A 17,979-nucleotide genomic window follows, 5' to 3' on the forward strand; every position below is an offset into this window, starting at 1 on the left:
CGTTCCTGGTCTTTTTTTGGTGCGTATTTAAACACACTAAAAACGTATGTTTTTCTGCATGTTTACCATGTGTTTGGCTGGTTTGAATCTGTTATTCTATATTTGTGGAAGATTAAGGAGCTGTGGAAATGGTAATACAACTGCTTACACTTCCAGAAATGAAGAGAAAACTGATTCAAACCAGCCAAACGCATGGTGAACATGCAAATAAAGGACACAGTGTGTGACTGCACCCAAATTGGCAATAATTTGCAGTTGTATTACAGATTACAGTATATTGTATGAGCAGTCGGACCCCCAGAGGGAGCTTGAACAAGATGGTTAAAAAAAAAAACTGAATAAAATTAACCTCACCCACTTGCTATAGAAAACAAGTAAAAAATATGAACAAAAAAGGTTAACATATAATCGTCCCCATGCCTGTAAACACTAAAGCATTTAAAAAATAATCCTGTAGGAAAGTCCCCAACATGGGGGAGTTACAATTTTTTACCAAAAGGTTTACTGTATTGTAACCTCCTGACAAGTCGGTTATCGCTTAGTGACAGATGTGTCGTGTCATTAACTAAAATCCATTTCCGTGGTGTTAAGCTGCTGAATGGAAACAGTCAGTCATGTCACATAATGCGGGATAAGAGATGGCATCATAGGTAATTATGGCAGGAAGAGGTTACTAGAAAACAGAAGAGGGCATGAACCACCACAGGATCATAGTATTATGTTTTTTTTTTTTATGGGGGGGGGAGCTTTTCTTTTCAAATCTGTATTTATGTAAAGCGCTACCGAACATGATGTCACTATATAAATTATTATTACTTTTATTTTCCAAGGCCCCCAGCAAAAACAAGTAACTATACTATGCTATAAATAAGTACGGTACTTATGTCAAGCTATGGAGGGGGATAAGTGATTGGATTTTGAGGCCGACACCCAGATCAGATCCCAAATCTCTTCAATTCTGTGCTAGAAAACATGTCTCTAATGTGGTTCCGCATGCGGGTTAGCCTCATACAATGTAGATATGCAAATAAGTCTGATTTTACTTCTGTCTTTCTCAGATGACTCCCCTGTCACACCCGAGCCAAAAACTGAACAAGTGGTACCTTCTAAGAAGCAAGAAGCAGTCATTCCCCTGGCAGAGGTGAAGCCACAGGAATCTGGGTCTGGGAAGAAGACGGCATCCAAGAAGAAGCAGAAAGTAGAATGTGGTATGTAGTAATGGGGAGTGTAGATAGACTAGTATAGTCTCCTATATCTGTAAGGGACTCAAAATTGTGCCCTCGATGCTTGTCATCTTCTAACTTCAGAGTTTGGAGTAATAACACAGTTAGTAGTAACACAGCGCTGCACAGAGTTTGCCAAATCAGTCCATGTCCCCAGTGGGGCTCACAATCTAAACCTACCAGTATGTTTTTTTTTTTGTTTTTTTTTTTTGGAGTGTGGGAGGAAACTGGAGGACCCGGAAGAAACCCACACAAACACAGAGAGATCATACAAACTCTTTGCAGATTTTGACCTGGGTGGGACTTGAACCCAGGACTCCAGCGCTGCAAGGCAGAAGTGCTACCCTTTCAGCCACCGTGCTTAGTAACACGAAGGGACAGCATGGTGGCTCCGTGGTAAGCATTACAGCCTTGTAGCGCTGGGAACTGGGTTTATGTCCCAGTGTCAACATCTGCAAAGAGTTTGTATGTTCTCACCGTGTTTGCTTGGGTTTCCTCTGGATCCTCCGCTTTCCTCCCACACTCCAAAACATACTGGTAGGTTTATAAGATTGTGAGCCCGAAGGGGACAGGTACTGATTTGGCAAGCTCTGTGCAGCGCTGCGTAATCTGTGATTATTATTATTGGCAGGCGTGCACTTCTGGCAAGTAGGTTACCATAAATCCGTTCCTTGGTCGGGTTTTATAGCACAGTTCTTTTCTTTTAGCTCCAGCTTTAGTAGATGAGCCACTAATCCAACCAACTGTATACATCCCATTGATGGACAACTCGGAACCAGTTGTGGTGGAGAAGAAGGAAGTGGTCAACTTCCAGAAACCTGTGGTAACTGAGGTAGTACAGAAGAGTGGGGGCAAGAAAGGGAAGAATGTCACCGACAAAGGTGAGCGCAAAGGTAATGACTTTTTTTTTTCCTACTAAAATATTAACAATTGTGTGGATTGTGAGATTAAAGATTTTTTTTCTTGTTTGATAATCTGTAATACAGACCACAGCCTGTGGATGAGCGTGGCACTGTTTTTTTTCTTCTGTTTTCTTCAGCCTGTGTTCGGGGGCATGTGACGTTTTATCAGATATGTGGCATTATATTGTATTCTTCCATGTCCTTGTGGATGTGGGTGAGGTACTCAAGTAATGCTAATGTTTTTTCTGTGGTATTTTTAGAAAATGCAGAGGTGAAGTTTAAAGATTTCCTATCAACCATGAAGAACCTAATTTTCTCAGACAATGAGGCAATGTCCGTGGTGGAGATGCTAAAGGAGAGGTCCAGTTCTGTGAAGGAGCTGGTGAATAAGGTAATACTAATAACCTCTTTATACGATTTCTGAGAAGGCTTTTGAAGATCAAGTCAATGAGAGTCTGCACCCAATCATGGTGTATTCCGGATGGAAGTTGTGAAAAGTTGTGAATTTTTTTCATTATCTTAAGGATAATGGGAAAACAAGATGATTGATGAGGGTCTGACTGCTGAGACCACCAGTGATCCGCTAATATTTGCTAATTGGTGTGTAATGTTAGACCAGCTTCTCCATAGTATGGAAATTGCCATGTGCTCCCCTATCTCTGATTGTCATACAGAGATGTTCTTTATTCAGAGAATACTGTGACGTTTCGACAGGCTTGCTAAAGACACTGGCCCACGTTTACTAAGGTTTTCTGTAGGACTTTGTACATTCTTTTCAGTGCATTCTGCTTGCATAAGTATTTAAGCAGTGCCTACGCCACATTTGTGTTGCACGCAACCATTCATGCAATACAAATTTCTGGACTGAACGGGACGTTCCGGTGCTCAGTTGGACCGTGCGCCACATTTATCACGCAAAGTCCGACAGAATGGTGTCACACGCCCCACGTTGAAGGTACACCAAAAGAAGTGGTGCACTCATGAGCGGGCCGTCCTAGGCTCTCCAGCTTCTCCGGGGGTCACCACTCCCATACCAGATGACTGACAGGCTTGATTCTGTAGTCACCTCCTCCTCGGATCGATGAATAAGCCGTACTTTTATAAGCTAAGTCTGTCTATCGGACAGCTACTGTAATATCACTTTCTGAGCTGTGTCCCTGCAGAGAATTTAATGTTCTGATGTTCTATTTTGGAATTCCACGCTGGAAATTGAGGGGGAAAAAATTAGCAGAGTGGTATCTCCTGCAGTAAACCTAAACGGCTCTTCTTTGAGACCACGTGGGTTAGAAAGGGAATCGGAGACATATCTTATTGATTTAACCTGTAAGTTGTTTCCCATATCATAAAGTAATGATATGTGTGATCACTTTCTGATGTGTGGATGCCTGACCTCTCCTAGTCCTGAGACTGAAGCGGCTGCTCAGTGGGTTTAGAGCTTCAGCCCTGTCGCCTCTGAGTAGTACAGTAAGCGCCTGGCGTCTACTTTCAGGCCTTTGTCCCCAGTGACAACTACATGGTGTTTCCGGATAGAATAACACTTGAGCTCATTAGTGTGGGTGGGTTTCCCTTCTGTTGGGTGAACTCCAGCTTTTGTGTAGCGGCTTGTGCCAATGTGTGAAGGAAGTATCGCTGACGCTTTCTTGCCTATTGTTCCATTTACTACAGCCAAGTGGAATGGGAAGGACTGAAAATCTAAGTTTATTCTCATGACTGGTTCTTTATAGACAGTACATAATGACCCTTCTGGTACCTTTTACATTAATGTCTTTTAATATTTCTTATTCACAGGCAAACAAGGGAGATTCTGCTGCTCTACTTCGGTTACAGGAAAAGGATAAATTGCTTTCTGCAGCTAAAGATGATGCAGCCGTACTAAAGGAGCAGTTCAGGCAGCTCTCACAGGTACCGTGCCGCCGCTATGTCATGCCGTAGTGGGGTATATAGCTTTATTGATGAGTTTGTTTTAATGTACATTATGAGTACGGGTTACACATTAATTGTATTACAAAGGTCTAATTTGTCGACCCAAATCCACAGCAATAATGGGCAAGCTGCAGATTCTAAACCCGCAGAAGAAATCTCCTTGCAGTGTGTGTTGGGATTTGTTTAAATCCTATCCATTATCCTGGTACTGTAAATCACTTCAGATTAGCCTCAGACATTTCTACTGCCGCTAATTTACATCAAATCCGTGTTATATGCAAACAGCTTGTACATGATGTCCTATCTGCCGGCTGGATGTTATAGAGCAGTAGGAGCTGAGCAGCTTGTACATGGTGTCCTATCTGCCGGCTGGATGTTATAGAGCAGTAGGAGCTGAGCAGCTTGTACATGGTGTCCTATCTGCCGGCTGGATGTTATAGAGCAGTAGGAGCTGAGCAGCTTGTACATGGTGTCCTATCTGCCGGCTGGATGTTATAGAGCAGTAACAGCTGAGCAGCTTGTAGAGTGTCTACTATCTGCAGGCAGCATGTTATACAGAAGAAGGTGCTGTGCAGATTGTTCATGGGGCCCTATCTGCAGGTCGGATTTTATAGAGAAGCTGAGCACACTGTGATATAGCTTTGTGGAAAAAGATTTTATGTACAATTTGCTCTGCTCTATAACCATCTAGCCAATTTGCTATGCTTTTCCTGTTCTATAACATGCTGTCTGCAATTTGCTGAGCTCGCTTCTGCTCTACCACATACTGCAGCATTTTCTTTTGTTTTTTTTATTAATCAAGAGTCAAGTTATACTTGACAGTTTTGCCAGTCTCACCAGATTCATCACTGTGACTGATACTGGATGATAAAACTGGTGCCGTATAAGGCTTTGCACCTCTATTAATTATCCTGGTTTACATCAGAAAAGCTTGCAGCAAGCTAACATGAGTATGAAAACTGTCTAAATCCTAGATGTATGTGGTGCAAATAGAATTTACTGTCGGAAAAAGATGCAAAATTTGCCCCAGTGTCTGCGGTTGGTCAGGTATATAGTATCATATTTACTTTAAAAGAAATCCACCATCAAAATCCATCATGATAAACTAGGGACACTTACTCATGGATCCAGGCACCATGACTGTGGTATCCTTCTTATATTTGTTATCCATGGCCTTCTTCCTTCTTAATTAAACGTTTAAAATAAGTGAATTAACCCAAGGGGCTCTGCTGGGTGTTTTCAGAGCCACTGAGTGCATCAGGCTGTTACAATGAGCAGAAAGTCACACCCTCCTCTCTCCTTGTGTAATCTAACAGTAGCAGGAAGTGCAGGCAGACCTGTTCTGCTCATTGTAACAACAATTGAAAAGACATCACTGAGGGGCTCAGGAAATATTTTTAAAAGTTGATTTTAGAAGGAAGGAGGTCATGGATAAGAAATATAAGAAGATTAGCACAGTCACAGTGCCTGGATCCATCAGTCAGTGTCCCTGGTTTATTGAGATCAGCTAATGAAAACTTGTTTTACTTGCCTCTTATATTTCTGTAAATATAGACTTCTGCTGTTTTATTATTTTCGTTTTTTTTTTTTTTTTCTTATAAAGGAATTGGTAACGGAGAAGCAGAAATCTAACATGGTAGAAGCAAAAGCAAGAGAACGCATCAGCCTCCTGGAGAAGGAACATGGAGTTCTCCAAAGCAAGATACATAGCGGCTACCAGGAAGCTCAGAATATGCAGGTCAAGGTAGGAGCACGAGACATCTAGTGCTAATGGGTCTTATTTGAAAGGCTTAGATGGGGGGGAAGGAGGGGTTTGGCTTGGCGCTCCGGTCCGGGTGGCATGTAAACAAACATGGCCGCCGGAGCAGCGCTGCATTCAGCTTCCGGCCGCACCCGACAACCTTCCGGCCCGCATTCACAATGCTGTGATTAGGGACAGATAGGCGTACCTGGCCACGGCCGGCCGGAAGCTGAATGCAGCATTGCTCCGAAGGCCATGTTTGTTTACATGGCGCCCGGACCGGAGTGACAGCAGCGCTGGATACCGGAGGGCATCGGAAGGTAAGTACAGCTTTATTGTTTTAAGCAGCCCACTCCCGGCCACCTATAGTTTTTTTTTTCGGAACTCTCGGACAACCCCTTTTATTTTGATGGTGACCTAATAATTTTCTATACCCCTAGGTTCGGCATTTGAAATGGTGCGAAAAGAGTCTGATGTGCAGAATTACATAAAACGTAGAAATAAATGACTGTCTGCAGGATACTTTCCCTATGTGTTTGTCATTATTCTTGACGCTAGTCTTGTAGTAATCCTCTAAGGCACAGGACAAGGGTCAATCTTCTGTATCTGCTGCAGCGTTTGGCTGCCTATGTTGGGGGGGGGTCTTGAAACATTTACACTACTACAAGCCTCAGAGTTGAGAAGCTCTGGCTATAGCCAGTTATCTTACAGCCAGTCCTGCAAGTGCCTACAGGGCAATATAATAGCAAATCCACGATGCCCATACTTGCAATTTGTTCCAAGAAAATTGCGGGGTAGGCCAAAAATTCTGGTAAAGGAGTGAAAATTGTGGTCCATATCACAGATCCTGTCTTTTCTGATCTGGTGCCTGAAAAAGTCCCTATTCTTGAGTTCAAGGCATCTGTAAATCTTGCCACAAAGTCTGTTTTTGTTTTTCTGTCCTGCACATTGATTTCTTACATTGTTAGCTCTGCTTAGATGTGTAGTTTCCCTTCATGTACTACTCGGTGACCACTCTCACCCGGCTGCCACTTTAAATAGCCTCACGCGCAGATATTACATTTATAGCTTCGGACTGAACCATGGCTCAGCGTCCGATAATACCAGAATGTAAGCTGAGAACAGATGGTGCCCCTGAGACATCCTTCAGCGTACCTGGCTGTGTAGATATGCACTTATAAATAACCTGTGTCCTACGTTGGATAACCTGATTACTCTGTTATTTCAGTTATTTCATAGAGACGAACACAGGATAGGCTGCTTTTAGACCTTCATATGATATTACTAAAGGAAAGCTTATTTTTTGAGTATGAAGACTAAATTGGGAAATATTTTATTACATTATTAAGAATTTTAGTGAACTTTTACTACTTTTAATGTGTTTTATAATCGTCATGATTTTTTTTATAACATAATGGCAATACTTTAATGATCACTGGGCTTTTAAGTGAGTCAGGAGGCAACACTGCAGATATAGAGCCAGTTACTACAGGGGATGGAAAGTTTTTAGAAAATGAAGACCCTCATGTCTGTAGTAAAGACAAAGTCGGCATACCCAGCTTATGGGGCACATGCACAGTGAAGTTAGTTGTGTGCATACCTCTGCAGACTTAAAGGGGTATTCTCATTTCAGCAAATTAACCCTTTACGTCACCAGCCCCCCACTGCCTATCCCCTCTGTCAACTTGGGAAGCCAGCAAATGAATGCATAAAGTTAAGAGGGTTTGGATCACTAAACTAAAACGGAATAAAGACATTTGGATAATTTTGTTGGCCCAAATATATTGACTGCATAAAGCACAGTGTAGCTGCAAAATGCTTACGTCCAAGTATAGAAATATCATTTACAACAGCTCACATGATTGTGTAGAGAGAGATCGTCTACAGCAGCTCACTTCAGTATAGGGGAAGATCATCTACAGAAGCTCACATCACGGTGTAGGGGAAGATCATTTACAGAAGCTCACATCACGGTGTAGGGGAAGATCATTTACAGAAGCTCACATCACGGTGTAGGGGAAGATCATTTACAGAAGCTCACATCACGGTGTAGGGCAGTGATGGCAAACCTTTTAGACAACGAGTGGCCAAACTACAACCAAAACCGACATATTTTACACAAAGTGCTGATGCGACAATTTAAGCAGTAATTTATTACTCCCTGCTCTGTCATATGTTTAAATTGTATAGTCCCCTGAGGACACCAATGCAGTAGAAAGAAGGAGTAGAAGTTTGGATTATCATTGTAGCTTCCTTCTAGGGTCCTGGGCTGCCTGGGACTGCAAGAGGCCTTGAGTCCTGTCTGGCAAACTCTGTGCTGGAGCGATTGCGCAGGTGCCCATAGAGAGGGCTCTGAGTGCCACCTCTGGCACCCGTGCCATAGGGGAAACTCATGGGAACTGATGCTGGATGGTACACCTACAATTGCTATATATTTGTGTGTAATGGAGCCAAGGAGAGGGGTTTGAAGGATCAGACTAATGATGCATTTTCTGCTTACATATATTTTTCAATATGCTTACATATTTGTTGTGGGTAATGATTTGGTTATGCTCACATGTAATGCGTCTCATTGTGCATTGTAGTTTCAGAAGGTCCACGATCAGTTGGAAAGCCAAATCACCCACCTGAAGCAGGAAAATGGTATTTTAAGAGATGCTGTGAGCTCGGCGACCAACCAGATGGAAAGCAAGTATGTTTTCTTCTGTGTAATCGTCTAATACTACTAATGATCCTTGTGCTGATAATACTTACTAGCTGCTCTCCTCTTTTTACAGACAATCTAATGAGCTTAATAAGCTGCGGCAGGACTATGCTCGGCTTGTCAAAGAGCTAAATGATAAGAACAGTTGCCTGGCTCAAGAGGAGATGCAGAAAAAGAACCATGAGCAGACGGCTGCCGGTCTGAAGGTGCCAGATGTTATGATCGGGGAGTTTCTATTACTATATAGGACTTTGTTGTCTGGCAATAAAGATTTATCATATAGTTGTGTTCGGAAACAGGATTTCATAATGTAGATTTTGAGAAAGAATTAGAAACCCTAAAAAAATAATGAACTTGACAAGAATAATTTAAAGGGACATTTCCATTTTGACAAATTGTTATTATTTGTATAATGAATAATTATACGATATTCCAATATACTTTCTGTATCAATTCCTCGTGGTTTTCTTGATCTCCGCTTGCTAAAATCTGACCATGGTGCAGCTTGTTATCATCAAGGAGAGTAATTAGAGCTGTTTGATATAACGAGAGTGTACATGTGTGACCATTTCTATCCACTTCGAGTAATCATAGAAGCTTCCTATAGATGGACAGCAAGCAGAGAAAATTGTGAGGAGTTGATACAGAAAGAGCATAGTATATGCTATTGCAGTGACAGCAAACCTTTTAGACACCGAGTGCCCAAACTACAACCAAAACCCACATTTTTTTCGCAAAGTGCCAATGCCACAATGTAAGCAGTAACTTATTACTCCCTGTTCTGTCACAGGTTTAAAATATATAGACACCTGAGGACACCAATACAGTAGAAAGAAGAAGAAGAAGTTTGGATCATCATTGTAGCTGCCTTCTAGGGTCCTGGGCTGCCTGTGATTGCAAGAGGCCTTGAGTCCTGTCTGGCGAGCCCTGCCCTGGGGTGATGGCAAGGGTGCCCATGTAGAGGGCTCTGAGTGCCACCTCTGGCACCCGTGCCATAGGTTCGCCACCACTGTGCTATTGGAATCTGTCACCGGCTAAAAATGACATTCCTGCTGACATGTTCCCAATGTAACCCCCTTACTAGCATCTGCCCTACATGGGGATGTTGGTAAATATAGTGCCCGCTCAGGAGCCATATAGTTGCAGAGAACCAGGATCATGGTCCATGATCAGAGATAAGTGTATAACCTCCTCACCCACATTGCATAGAGGTCATGCTGCAGGTCATAAATCATCAGTGGAAATCCACTTCTACTTTGGATTCTTCCTACAGCCCAGGGCCCATGGCAGTCTGCGTAAAATTTAAAAAAAAAAAAAAAAAATCAAAGATGTTTCCCACAGCACGTAGATAAGTCGGGCTGCTCCGAGTTGACATAACTGATACAAACAATAGTTGCTCCAGTGAGGGAAAAGGGAAAAAAAAGTTTAAAAACAAAATTTATTTAGTCCATATTAAAAACCTTCATGTGCACATGAGAAAAGGGGAAAAATTCGGAAAATTCATTCTTATTCATAACCACGTCAACAGTCTTAATCCATCCCTGCATGGAAATGTCCGGATATTTGGCCATGAAGATGGATGATCAGTTTGAGGTTGTCAGGGGTTTGCCTCCTAGCGAGCTCCAATTCTGCTGCACAGCCTAGTGATGTCACGTCCATTTGCCTCGTGGCCTATTTGTGGCTCAGTCTCTTTCGAGTAAATGGGACTAAGGTGTAATTCCAAGCAAAGCCACTATACAATACACTGCACTGTACCGAGTAAAGCGTGAAGAGACCATAGCTCTCATTCCACTGCATTGATATTCTGACACAATATCCCTTTAAGGGGCTCCTCAGACTTGATAAATGTTAAGGCCAAAGGGGATTAGGACAATGGGGGGTGGTATAGGGTATCTATAGATAATTTGGATGAAGGCATTCAGACTTTTTTTTGCAGGTTTCTTACATTTAGTTTTTTTATTTTCTAGACTCAGATGCAAGATGCAGAGAGAAGATGGGAAGAGGTGGAAAGTTATCTAAGGAAAAGGATGTCTGATTTAGAAATGGGCCAACAAGGTCAGTACAGCTTCTTCTGATGTCTTCTGTTTTGGTCCTTGATGTCTCGGCTATATTTTTTTTTTTCTAACAGATTTGCAGGCAAAACTTATGTCAAAAGAGGCTGAGGTCCAGAGCTTACACAGCAAACTGACCGACACTATAGTGACCAACCAGCAGATGGAGCAGAGAATCCTACAGCTGATGGACGAGCGGCCAGATGACGGCCTCCAGATGCAGATGCAGGTAAATTTTATTCATTAAAGTTTAATGATGGTATACGAGGCGTTTGGGAGGAAACAAGTTGGTTAATTTTGGGGCGGAGGGTGTTAATCAAAAATCATTTTATAAACGGCTGTGGGAAAATGGACTCCTTCCTGCCGCAGCCCTTTTTCATTTTTTGCGTTTTCATTTTTCACTCCCCACCTTCAAAAATCTATAACGCATATATTTTTCTATGTACACAGCTGTGTTATGGCTTTTTTTCTGTGCAACAAATTACACTTCAAAATGGTGGTATTTAATATTCCCTGCAGTGTACTGGGAAGCGGGATAAAAATTCCAAGTTCAGTGAAATTGTTGAAAAAACGCATTTGCGCAGCATTCTCGTGCGCTTGGATTTTTTGGATTTCACTGTACACCCAAAATGACATGTCTACTTTATTCTTTGGGTCAGGACGATTACGGGGATACCAAATTTGTATAGGTTTTATAATATTTTCATACATTTACAAACATTAAAACCTCCTGTACAAAAAAGTTTGGGGGGGGGGGGGGGGGAATTTGCCATCGTCTGGCACTAATAACTTTTTCATACTCCGGTATACGGAGGTTTGGGTGTCATTTTTTGCGACTTTTGATGGCGTTTTCGATGTTATCATTTTTAGGACTGTACGACTTTTTGATCACTATTTCCAATACGGGGTTAAATGTTTATTTATATCAGTTCTAGGGAAAGGGGGGTGATTTGAATTTTTATAATTTTTATTTTTACTATTTTTCAGATTCCCTAGGGTACTTTAACCCTAGGTTGTCTGATCGATCCTACAATATACTGCTATACTACATTATGCTGCAATAAGCCCTCTCCATGCACCCGCAGCCAGCATGTGATTTAATACTATGTCACATGTTTGTAAGGGGGTTAAATCTCTAAATGGCAACTAGAGCAGTTCTGTTCTCGGACACTTCTGTAAAAATTTTTCCCGTTTATATGTTTAGTATAAATGAATACTCGAGTAGAAATAATATAACCAATATCATGAACAAGTGAATTCCAAACTACAGTAACCATGGGTAAAATAAAAAATATAAAGGTCCACAGCCGAAGTAAAAGGTAACCTTCACAATTCTGCCAAAATTGTATATACAGGCATAATACAGACCACAAGTATAGGCAGAGCACACCTTCCCCTCTTCCGATAAATGGCAGGAGGAAGTAATGCTCTGCATTAAGAATGATAATGGGTGAAGATTTGAAGCAATGGCTCAATAAAGGGAGAAGTGTATCCAGACCAACCAATTATTAATCGCCATCTACACTCGGGCCCAGGCAAAGATTACTTGACTCACAATAAAAAAAATTGGGCTGATAATGCTTTTTTTTTTTTTTCTTACTCATTGAGGGAGATTTATATTCATATGTCCAACGCTGCAGAAGGCATGGGATTACATAATACACTCTTATTGATTACCTGATTAACTCATTTTTAAAGTGTGATTCATATTTTTCATATTTTTATTTTCATAATATAATATAATTTTTTTTACAAGGATTTACGGAAACAAAACGAAGCCCTCAATCTACAGATACAGAAATACCATTCTCAGATCCAGGCTCAGGTAAATACACCAATAACTGAAGACAATGGTGCAGATTTATCAAGCTGCCCAAGAGTAAGAATATGCATAGTTGCCCATGGCAAGCAATCACTGCTCGCCTTTAAAATATTTATGAGCCCTGGTAAAATGAAAGCTGAGCTGTAATTGATTGGCATGGGCAACTTAGCGCATTCTTACTCTTGGGCAGCTTGATAAATCTGCCCCAGTGTGTGTCCTGATCTTTTACCTGATGTAAAGATTCCATATACAGTATCTGCATGCTTTACCATTTACACGTGTTGTGTCCAGAGGGATGGAAACTAAGAGACACTTTTATTCCCATTTCTGTACAAACTAAGCAGAATTTTTTAATGAAGTATATTAGAAAAATAATTTCAACACACACTCAATATTAAAAAAATATCTTGATTGACAGTTACAGGTTTAGTTTTTAGCCTAAGCATATATAATATAATATAGATTTATTGTTTTGTAATAAAGGGTTCTCTTGTGTTTTCTCTTTAGTCTTCTGCTTCAGTCATAGTGGAAGAACTACAGAAAAAGTAAGTAATACCAAAATTATAAGAAAAAAAAATAGTTTAGCAACGTAAAGTGTATGTAAAATTCATCTCTGTTACCACGGCACATGCACAGATGTATGCTTGTATCATTCAACTGTAAGTCTATAGAGATCTCTACAGTAAGCCACGAGATAGTGTAAGATTGGATAACGGGGTCTAAGTTTACACCAGATTTATCCCCCTGTATGATTTACTGCCATGTCTGGGCTTAAAGGGGTATTCCCATTTCAACAAGTAATTGCTATTGTTTAAATAATGAAAAGTTATACAAATTTCCAATATATTTTCTGCATCAATTCCCCATGGTTTTCTAGATCTCTGCTTGCTGTCCTTCTGTAGAAAGCTTCTACATTTGCTTCCAGTGGACAGAACTCTGACCACGGTCACACAGGTGCACAGCTCGTTAGATCACACAGCTCTGATTACTCTCTATGATACTAATGAGCCGTGCACCTGTGTGACCTGTCAGATTTCTGTCCACAGGAGTAAAGATAGAAGCTTTCTATAGAAGGACAGCAAGCAGAGATCTAGAAAACTGAGGAATTGATACAGAAAGTATATTGTAAATTTGTTTAACATTTCATTATTCAAACAATAGCAATTACTTGTTGAAATGGGAACACCCCTTTAATTTTAGCAAATCTTGATAAATCTGCAGTACATGTAATAGAAGCAGATTTTTACCCAGCATTGATATGTCTTAGGATCCTCCTCTTGTGTCAGATTTCTCTCACTTAGTTGAACAGTGATATTGAATAACAACGACCAACTTGAAAAGTAGAACGGTGCTTTACTTTCTCTACTGTGATCTTTTCCCTTGTATAAAGAGATCATATAAAGCCCCAGGGAGGTGTGCTGGTAGAAGGTTTTATACATTTATTTATTTTTTGCTTCTTTTTGTATCCTTTAATTTTGTTTTAGGTTTGTAGAGAAGGAAATGGAAGTAAAAAAGATGGAAGAATCCTTTGTCCTTGAACGTGCAAATTATGCAAACAATGGAGAAGAACTCAAGGTAGGGGAAATGTTGCATGTGTAATACTTAAAGGGGTTGTATCAAGTTTGTGAGTTATTAGTGGGGTTCCGACTGCTAAACCCCCACGAATTATGAGAACGGCTACCCCAGGAGGACAAGCAACGTGACAGTGAGTGACAGATGCCCTACTGCCTGGCTCTGCAGATTCCAGCATTACAATATTGATAAAGCGGATGGGTGAATGCTCATCCTATACCTATTAGTATTAACCAGACCCCATACTCTGGATCCTCTCCTAAGGATAGGGGATAACTTGCAAACTTGGTACAGTCACTTTTGAGGAAGTTGAGTATACAAAGGCTGTATTTAGCACTGCAGCTTAGTGCCATTCACTGAAATAGGAATTAAATGCAAATGCTACAAATAATCGTTGCTTTGTTTGTATCCATCTTACATAGAATTATAATTCCATGTGTTTGATTCTGTCTTTTTTATATATACATATTGCAGGACCTTAGGAAACAGAATGAATCCCTGAACGTTCAGCTACAGAATTACATTGCACAAATACAAACCCAGGTGAGATATGTAGGGTACTGGCATCTTGGCAAGTAAGATTTCGGGATCATATTGTTATGCAGGTTTTTTTTATTCTGAACATGTCCTTTCCAGTATTGTAGGGTTGTAGCCCTTCCCATGTACTAGAGGAACACCACAATTGAACAACTTTATTCAAATATTATAAGGGTATATTTTTACCAAGCTATTTCTTCATTTTTCAGGCTTCGGCGTCAGTCATTGCCAAGCAGCTGCAGAAAACGTAAGTACATGTAAAAGATGCTTCTAAATGGATTATAGGAATGGCATGTTGTATGAGCTAATAGCAGAACTTGCATCCTGCCTTGGTGAATGGGGTACATTGAGGATTATTAAATAAGATTTCTTAAAATTTCCCCCCACCATCGCTCCGTTGGCCATATCTACTTAGAGGACCCGGCCTCTTAGTAGATTGGGCATGGACTTGTGTTTTTTTTTTTTTTTTAATTACAGACAGTCCCCTACTTAAGGACACCCGACTTACAGACAATCCATAGTTACAGACAGACCCCTTTGATCTCTGGTGAAGCTTTCTGAATGCTTTACTATAGTCCTAGATTGCAATGATCAGCTGTAATGTGTCTGTAATGAAGCTTTATTGATAATCCTTTGTCCCATTACAGCAAAAAATGTTCAAAACTCCAATTGTCACTGGGGCCAAAATTTTTTTTGTGTGGGTCTGCCATTATAAAATATACAGTTTCGACTTACATACTAATTCAACTTAAGAACAAACCTCCGGACCCTATCTTGTACGTAACCCGGGGACTGCCTGTATTACTATAGTAAAACGTTTTTTTTTAACCCACATGCTCTGACATGCCCAAAAGTGCATAATGGCCATAATGAATCTACCCCATACCATTCAGTGATCTTTACCTGGAACTGGGTTAATTTTTGTTGTTTTTGCAGCATTGAAGAGAAAGACAAGGAGATAAAGCAGGTGAAAGATGCAGTTGCTCTGGAACAAGCCAATTTTGCAAACAGTGGAGAGGAACTCAAGGTAAATGAGCCGTTTAGCATTGTAGAAGAATATTTAACCATGTTGGCTTTCCTGACATCTCCAGTTTCAAAAATACTTGAATTTTTCTTTTATCTGTTACTCCTTCTATTAATTTGAATAAATGGACCACTGGGTTTTATACTGCTTTTTTCAAATGAGTATGTACCTAGATTCTGGCTCTTGCAGGACCACCCAATTGTCACTTTATTCATCAGTTTCTAGTAGCGATAACAACTCAAACCAGAGGTCTGAAAAATAGCAAATTCACTTCGTAACTTAAAGCGTAACTGTAAAGCTATAGTGATTTTTACCAAATTATATGTGGTTTTCCCTTTGAAGACAAACAGAACGATGCCTATTTTGTGCTGCTTGTCCTTTTTTCCCCAAAGTTCTGGCATTTTCTGTTCTGAAAAAATCTTTCTCGCCAGAGGTGAAGTGGGCGGAGACTAATATTTGTCCGACTGCGCCCCCGGGCTTAGGCTAGTTAGCTTGACCACAGATCCCATGATGCCTTGTGTTCTCTCTCAAAGTAATTTAGCATTAAATCCATTTAGTTTTCCACAAGTAAATCACTGCACAGTGCACATATTGCATGTATATAGTGACAGCCTGGCAGCTTCCATCACATGGAGGAGCAGGGAACATGTAATAAGTGGAAGAAAGCATAAATAAACCAGTTACATGAAGTCTCAAACCTGTGCTGTGTGAGCATTAAGGGTTAATGGCTTATCTGCACATAGCTGACAAGGTGGGGGAAGGGCTGCATGAGGAGAGAGAAAGAGAAAAGTTTGAATCACAGACTGGGATGAAGGGACTGATGGGGAATATGGAACATCTTGTTCCTCAATCTGTGCAGGAGACATCTGCATTCACTGTTCTGTACACATCCAGCTCTATAGCTCTGTTACATGTCCTCCCCTGCCATGAAAACCAATGAGAAACAATGTATAAACATAGTACGGTTTCATGCATGGGGATTATCAGCACAGGGAGAGGAGGGAGCCATTGCCGCACTGAGGTAATCTGAGAGGTAAAGCAAGGACACTACTGAATATAGATAACAAAGCTAATAGGCAAAGTTGCTTTACACCCCAAGAGCTATTGATTTGTGGGGAAAAAACATTTACAGTTACTCTTTAAAGGAAATCAAAATCCATCATGATAAACCAGGGACACTTACTCCTGGATTCAGGCACTGTGACTGATAATCTTCTAATATTTGTTACCCTTGGCCTCCTTCCTTCTCAAATTCACCTTTATAATTATGCTAATGAGCATGACAAGCTCCTTGATGGTTTAAACAATACCCTTCCATGCTGTAGCATCGCCCCCAAAGCCTGATGTTATCACTGCAGCAGAGGAAGTTTTAGCACACAGTTTGTGGGAGAAGTGCTCCTACACAGTGTAAGATCCTGTGTAAGGGGCCTAAGTGTACCTTGTTTATCATGGATGGAGGAGCTGAGCAGATTTTACACAGTGTACATTCTGCTAGATGCATGTTATATAGCAGAAAGAGCGAACTGTAGTTTTACTATTTCTTATGCTGGTCTGTCTGCCAAATCAGACATTCCTTAACCTGACTTTAAAGGAAACCTACCACTTGTAGTGGCAGGTTTCTGATGGAAATACCGGGCACCAGCTCAGGGTGAGCTGGTGCCGAAGCTTATTTTCGTTAGTGTTTTAAACCGCGGTATCGCGGTTTAAAACACTTTTTAAACTTTATAGCCGGCGCAGGCAGGTACGCGCTCGGCGCTTGCCATGCGCGCGGCTCTCATTCACTTCCTATGTAGCCGCGCGCACGGTAAGCGCCGAGCGCATACCTGCCTGCGCTGGCTATAAAGTTTAAAAAGTGTTTTAAACCGCGATACCGCGGTTTAAAACACTAACGAAAATGAGCTCCGGCACCAGCTCACCCTGAGCTGGTGCCCGGTATTTCCATCAGAAACCTGCCACTACAAGTGGTAGGTTTCCTTTAAGTGAACTAAACTTCATCACCATCAGGTAGGTTATAATAGATCCTTTCTAGCATTGTTTCAGTTATGTGACATCTCACCCATTTACCTACGGTAAATTTAAAGATCAGAATCACATCTTTCAAATGTAAAAAAAGACAGCAACCAATGTATTTACCAAAAGCTGTTTGATGACCGCAGCCCAGGGTCCTAGTGTGCAGGATCCATTGTCCAAGACAAAAAGGGGAGAGAAGGCCACAGCATCCAATATGATGAAAAAAGGTTAAACCTTTATTCACACAGGCATAGTAAAATCTTCAACAATGCTGTGGCCTTCTCTCTTTTCTTATCTTTCAAATCTAAATATCTGCTTGTATATCTGGTACTGTAGCTCACAGAACCACAAGAATAAAGAAAAAGGCAGGAATTGGATCTTTATCTCAGATTTGCATTCTTAACTATGACTTTACCTGCCCATGTCTCTGGTTAGAACAGTTAGAACCCCACGCCTGACATAGTTTGAAA

The 17,979-nt window shown here is 41.0% G+C and overlaps 1 protein-coding gene across 11 annotated transcripts in view; it reads left to right on the forward strand.

Moving 5' to 3' along the window:
- Positions 1-17,979, forward strand: part of KTN1 (kinectin 1) — a 62,168-nt gene that overhangs the window by 16,245 nt on the left and 27,944 nt on the right. For 7 of the 11 annotated variants that reach the window (XM_072115735.1, XM_072115737.1, XM_072115733.1 and 4 more), the window contains exons 3-17: positions 1,059-1,208; positions 1,931-2,116; positions 2,386-2,516; positions 3,914-4,027; positions 5,652-5,792; positions 8,375-8,481; positions 8,567-8,699; positions 10,461-10,548; positions 10,622-10,773; positions 12,301-12,369; positions 12,874-12,911; positions 13,851-13,941; positions 14,413-14,481; positions 14,685-14,722; positions 15,412-15,502. In XM_072115735.1, coding sequence (XP_071971836.1) covers positions 1,059-1,208; positions 1,931-2,116; positions 2,386-2,516; positions 3,914-4,027; positions 5,652-5,792; positions 8,375-8,481; positions 8,567-8,699; positions 10,461-10,548; positions 10,622-10,773; positions 12,301-12,369; positions 12,874-12,911; positions 13,851-13,941; positions 14,413-14,481; positions 14,685-14,722; positions 15,412-15,502 — 1,598 coding nt within the window. The remainder of the gene's footprint in view (positions 1-1,058; positions 1,209-1,930; positions 2,117-2,385; positions 2,517-3,913; positions 4,028-5,651; positions 5,793-8,374; positions 8,482-8,566; positions 8,700-10,460; positions 10,549-10,621; positions 10,774-12,300; positions 12,370-12,873; positions 12,912-13,850; positions 13,942-14,412; positions 14,482-14,684; positions 14,723-15,411; positions 15,503-17,979) is intronic. The other 4 variants (XM_072115732.1, XM_072115738.1, XM_072115740.1 and 1 more) reach the window with 1 other exon arrangement.

This window comes from Engystomops pustulosus, chromosome 7, assembly GCF_040894005.1.
Source record: "Engystomops pustulosus chromosome 7, aEngPut4.maternal, whole genome shotgun sequence".
Classification (NCBI taxonomy): domain Eukaryota; kingdom Metazoa; phylum Chordata; class Amphibia; order Anura; family Leptodactylidae; genus Engystomops; species Engystomops pustulosus.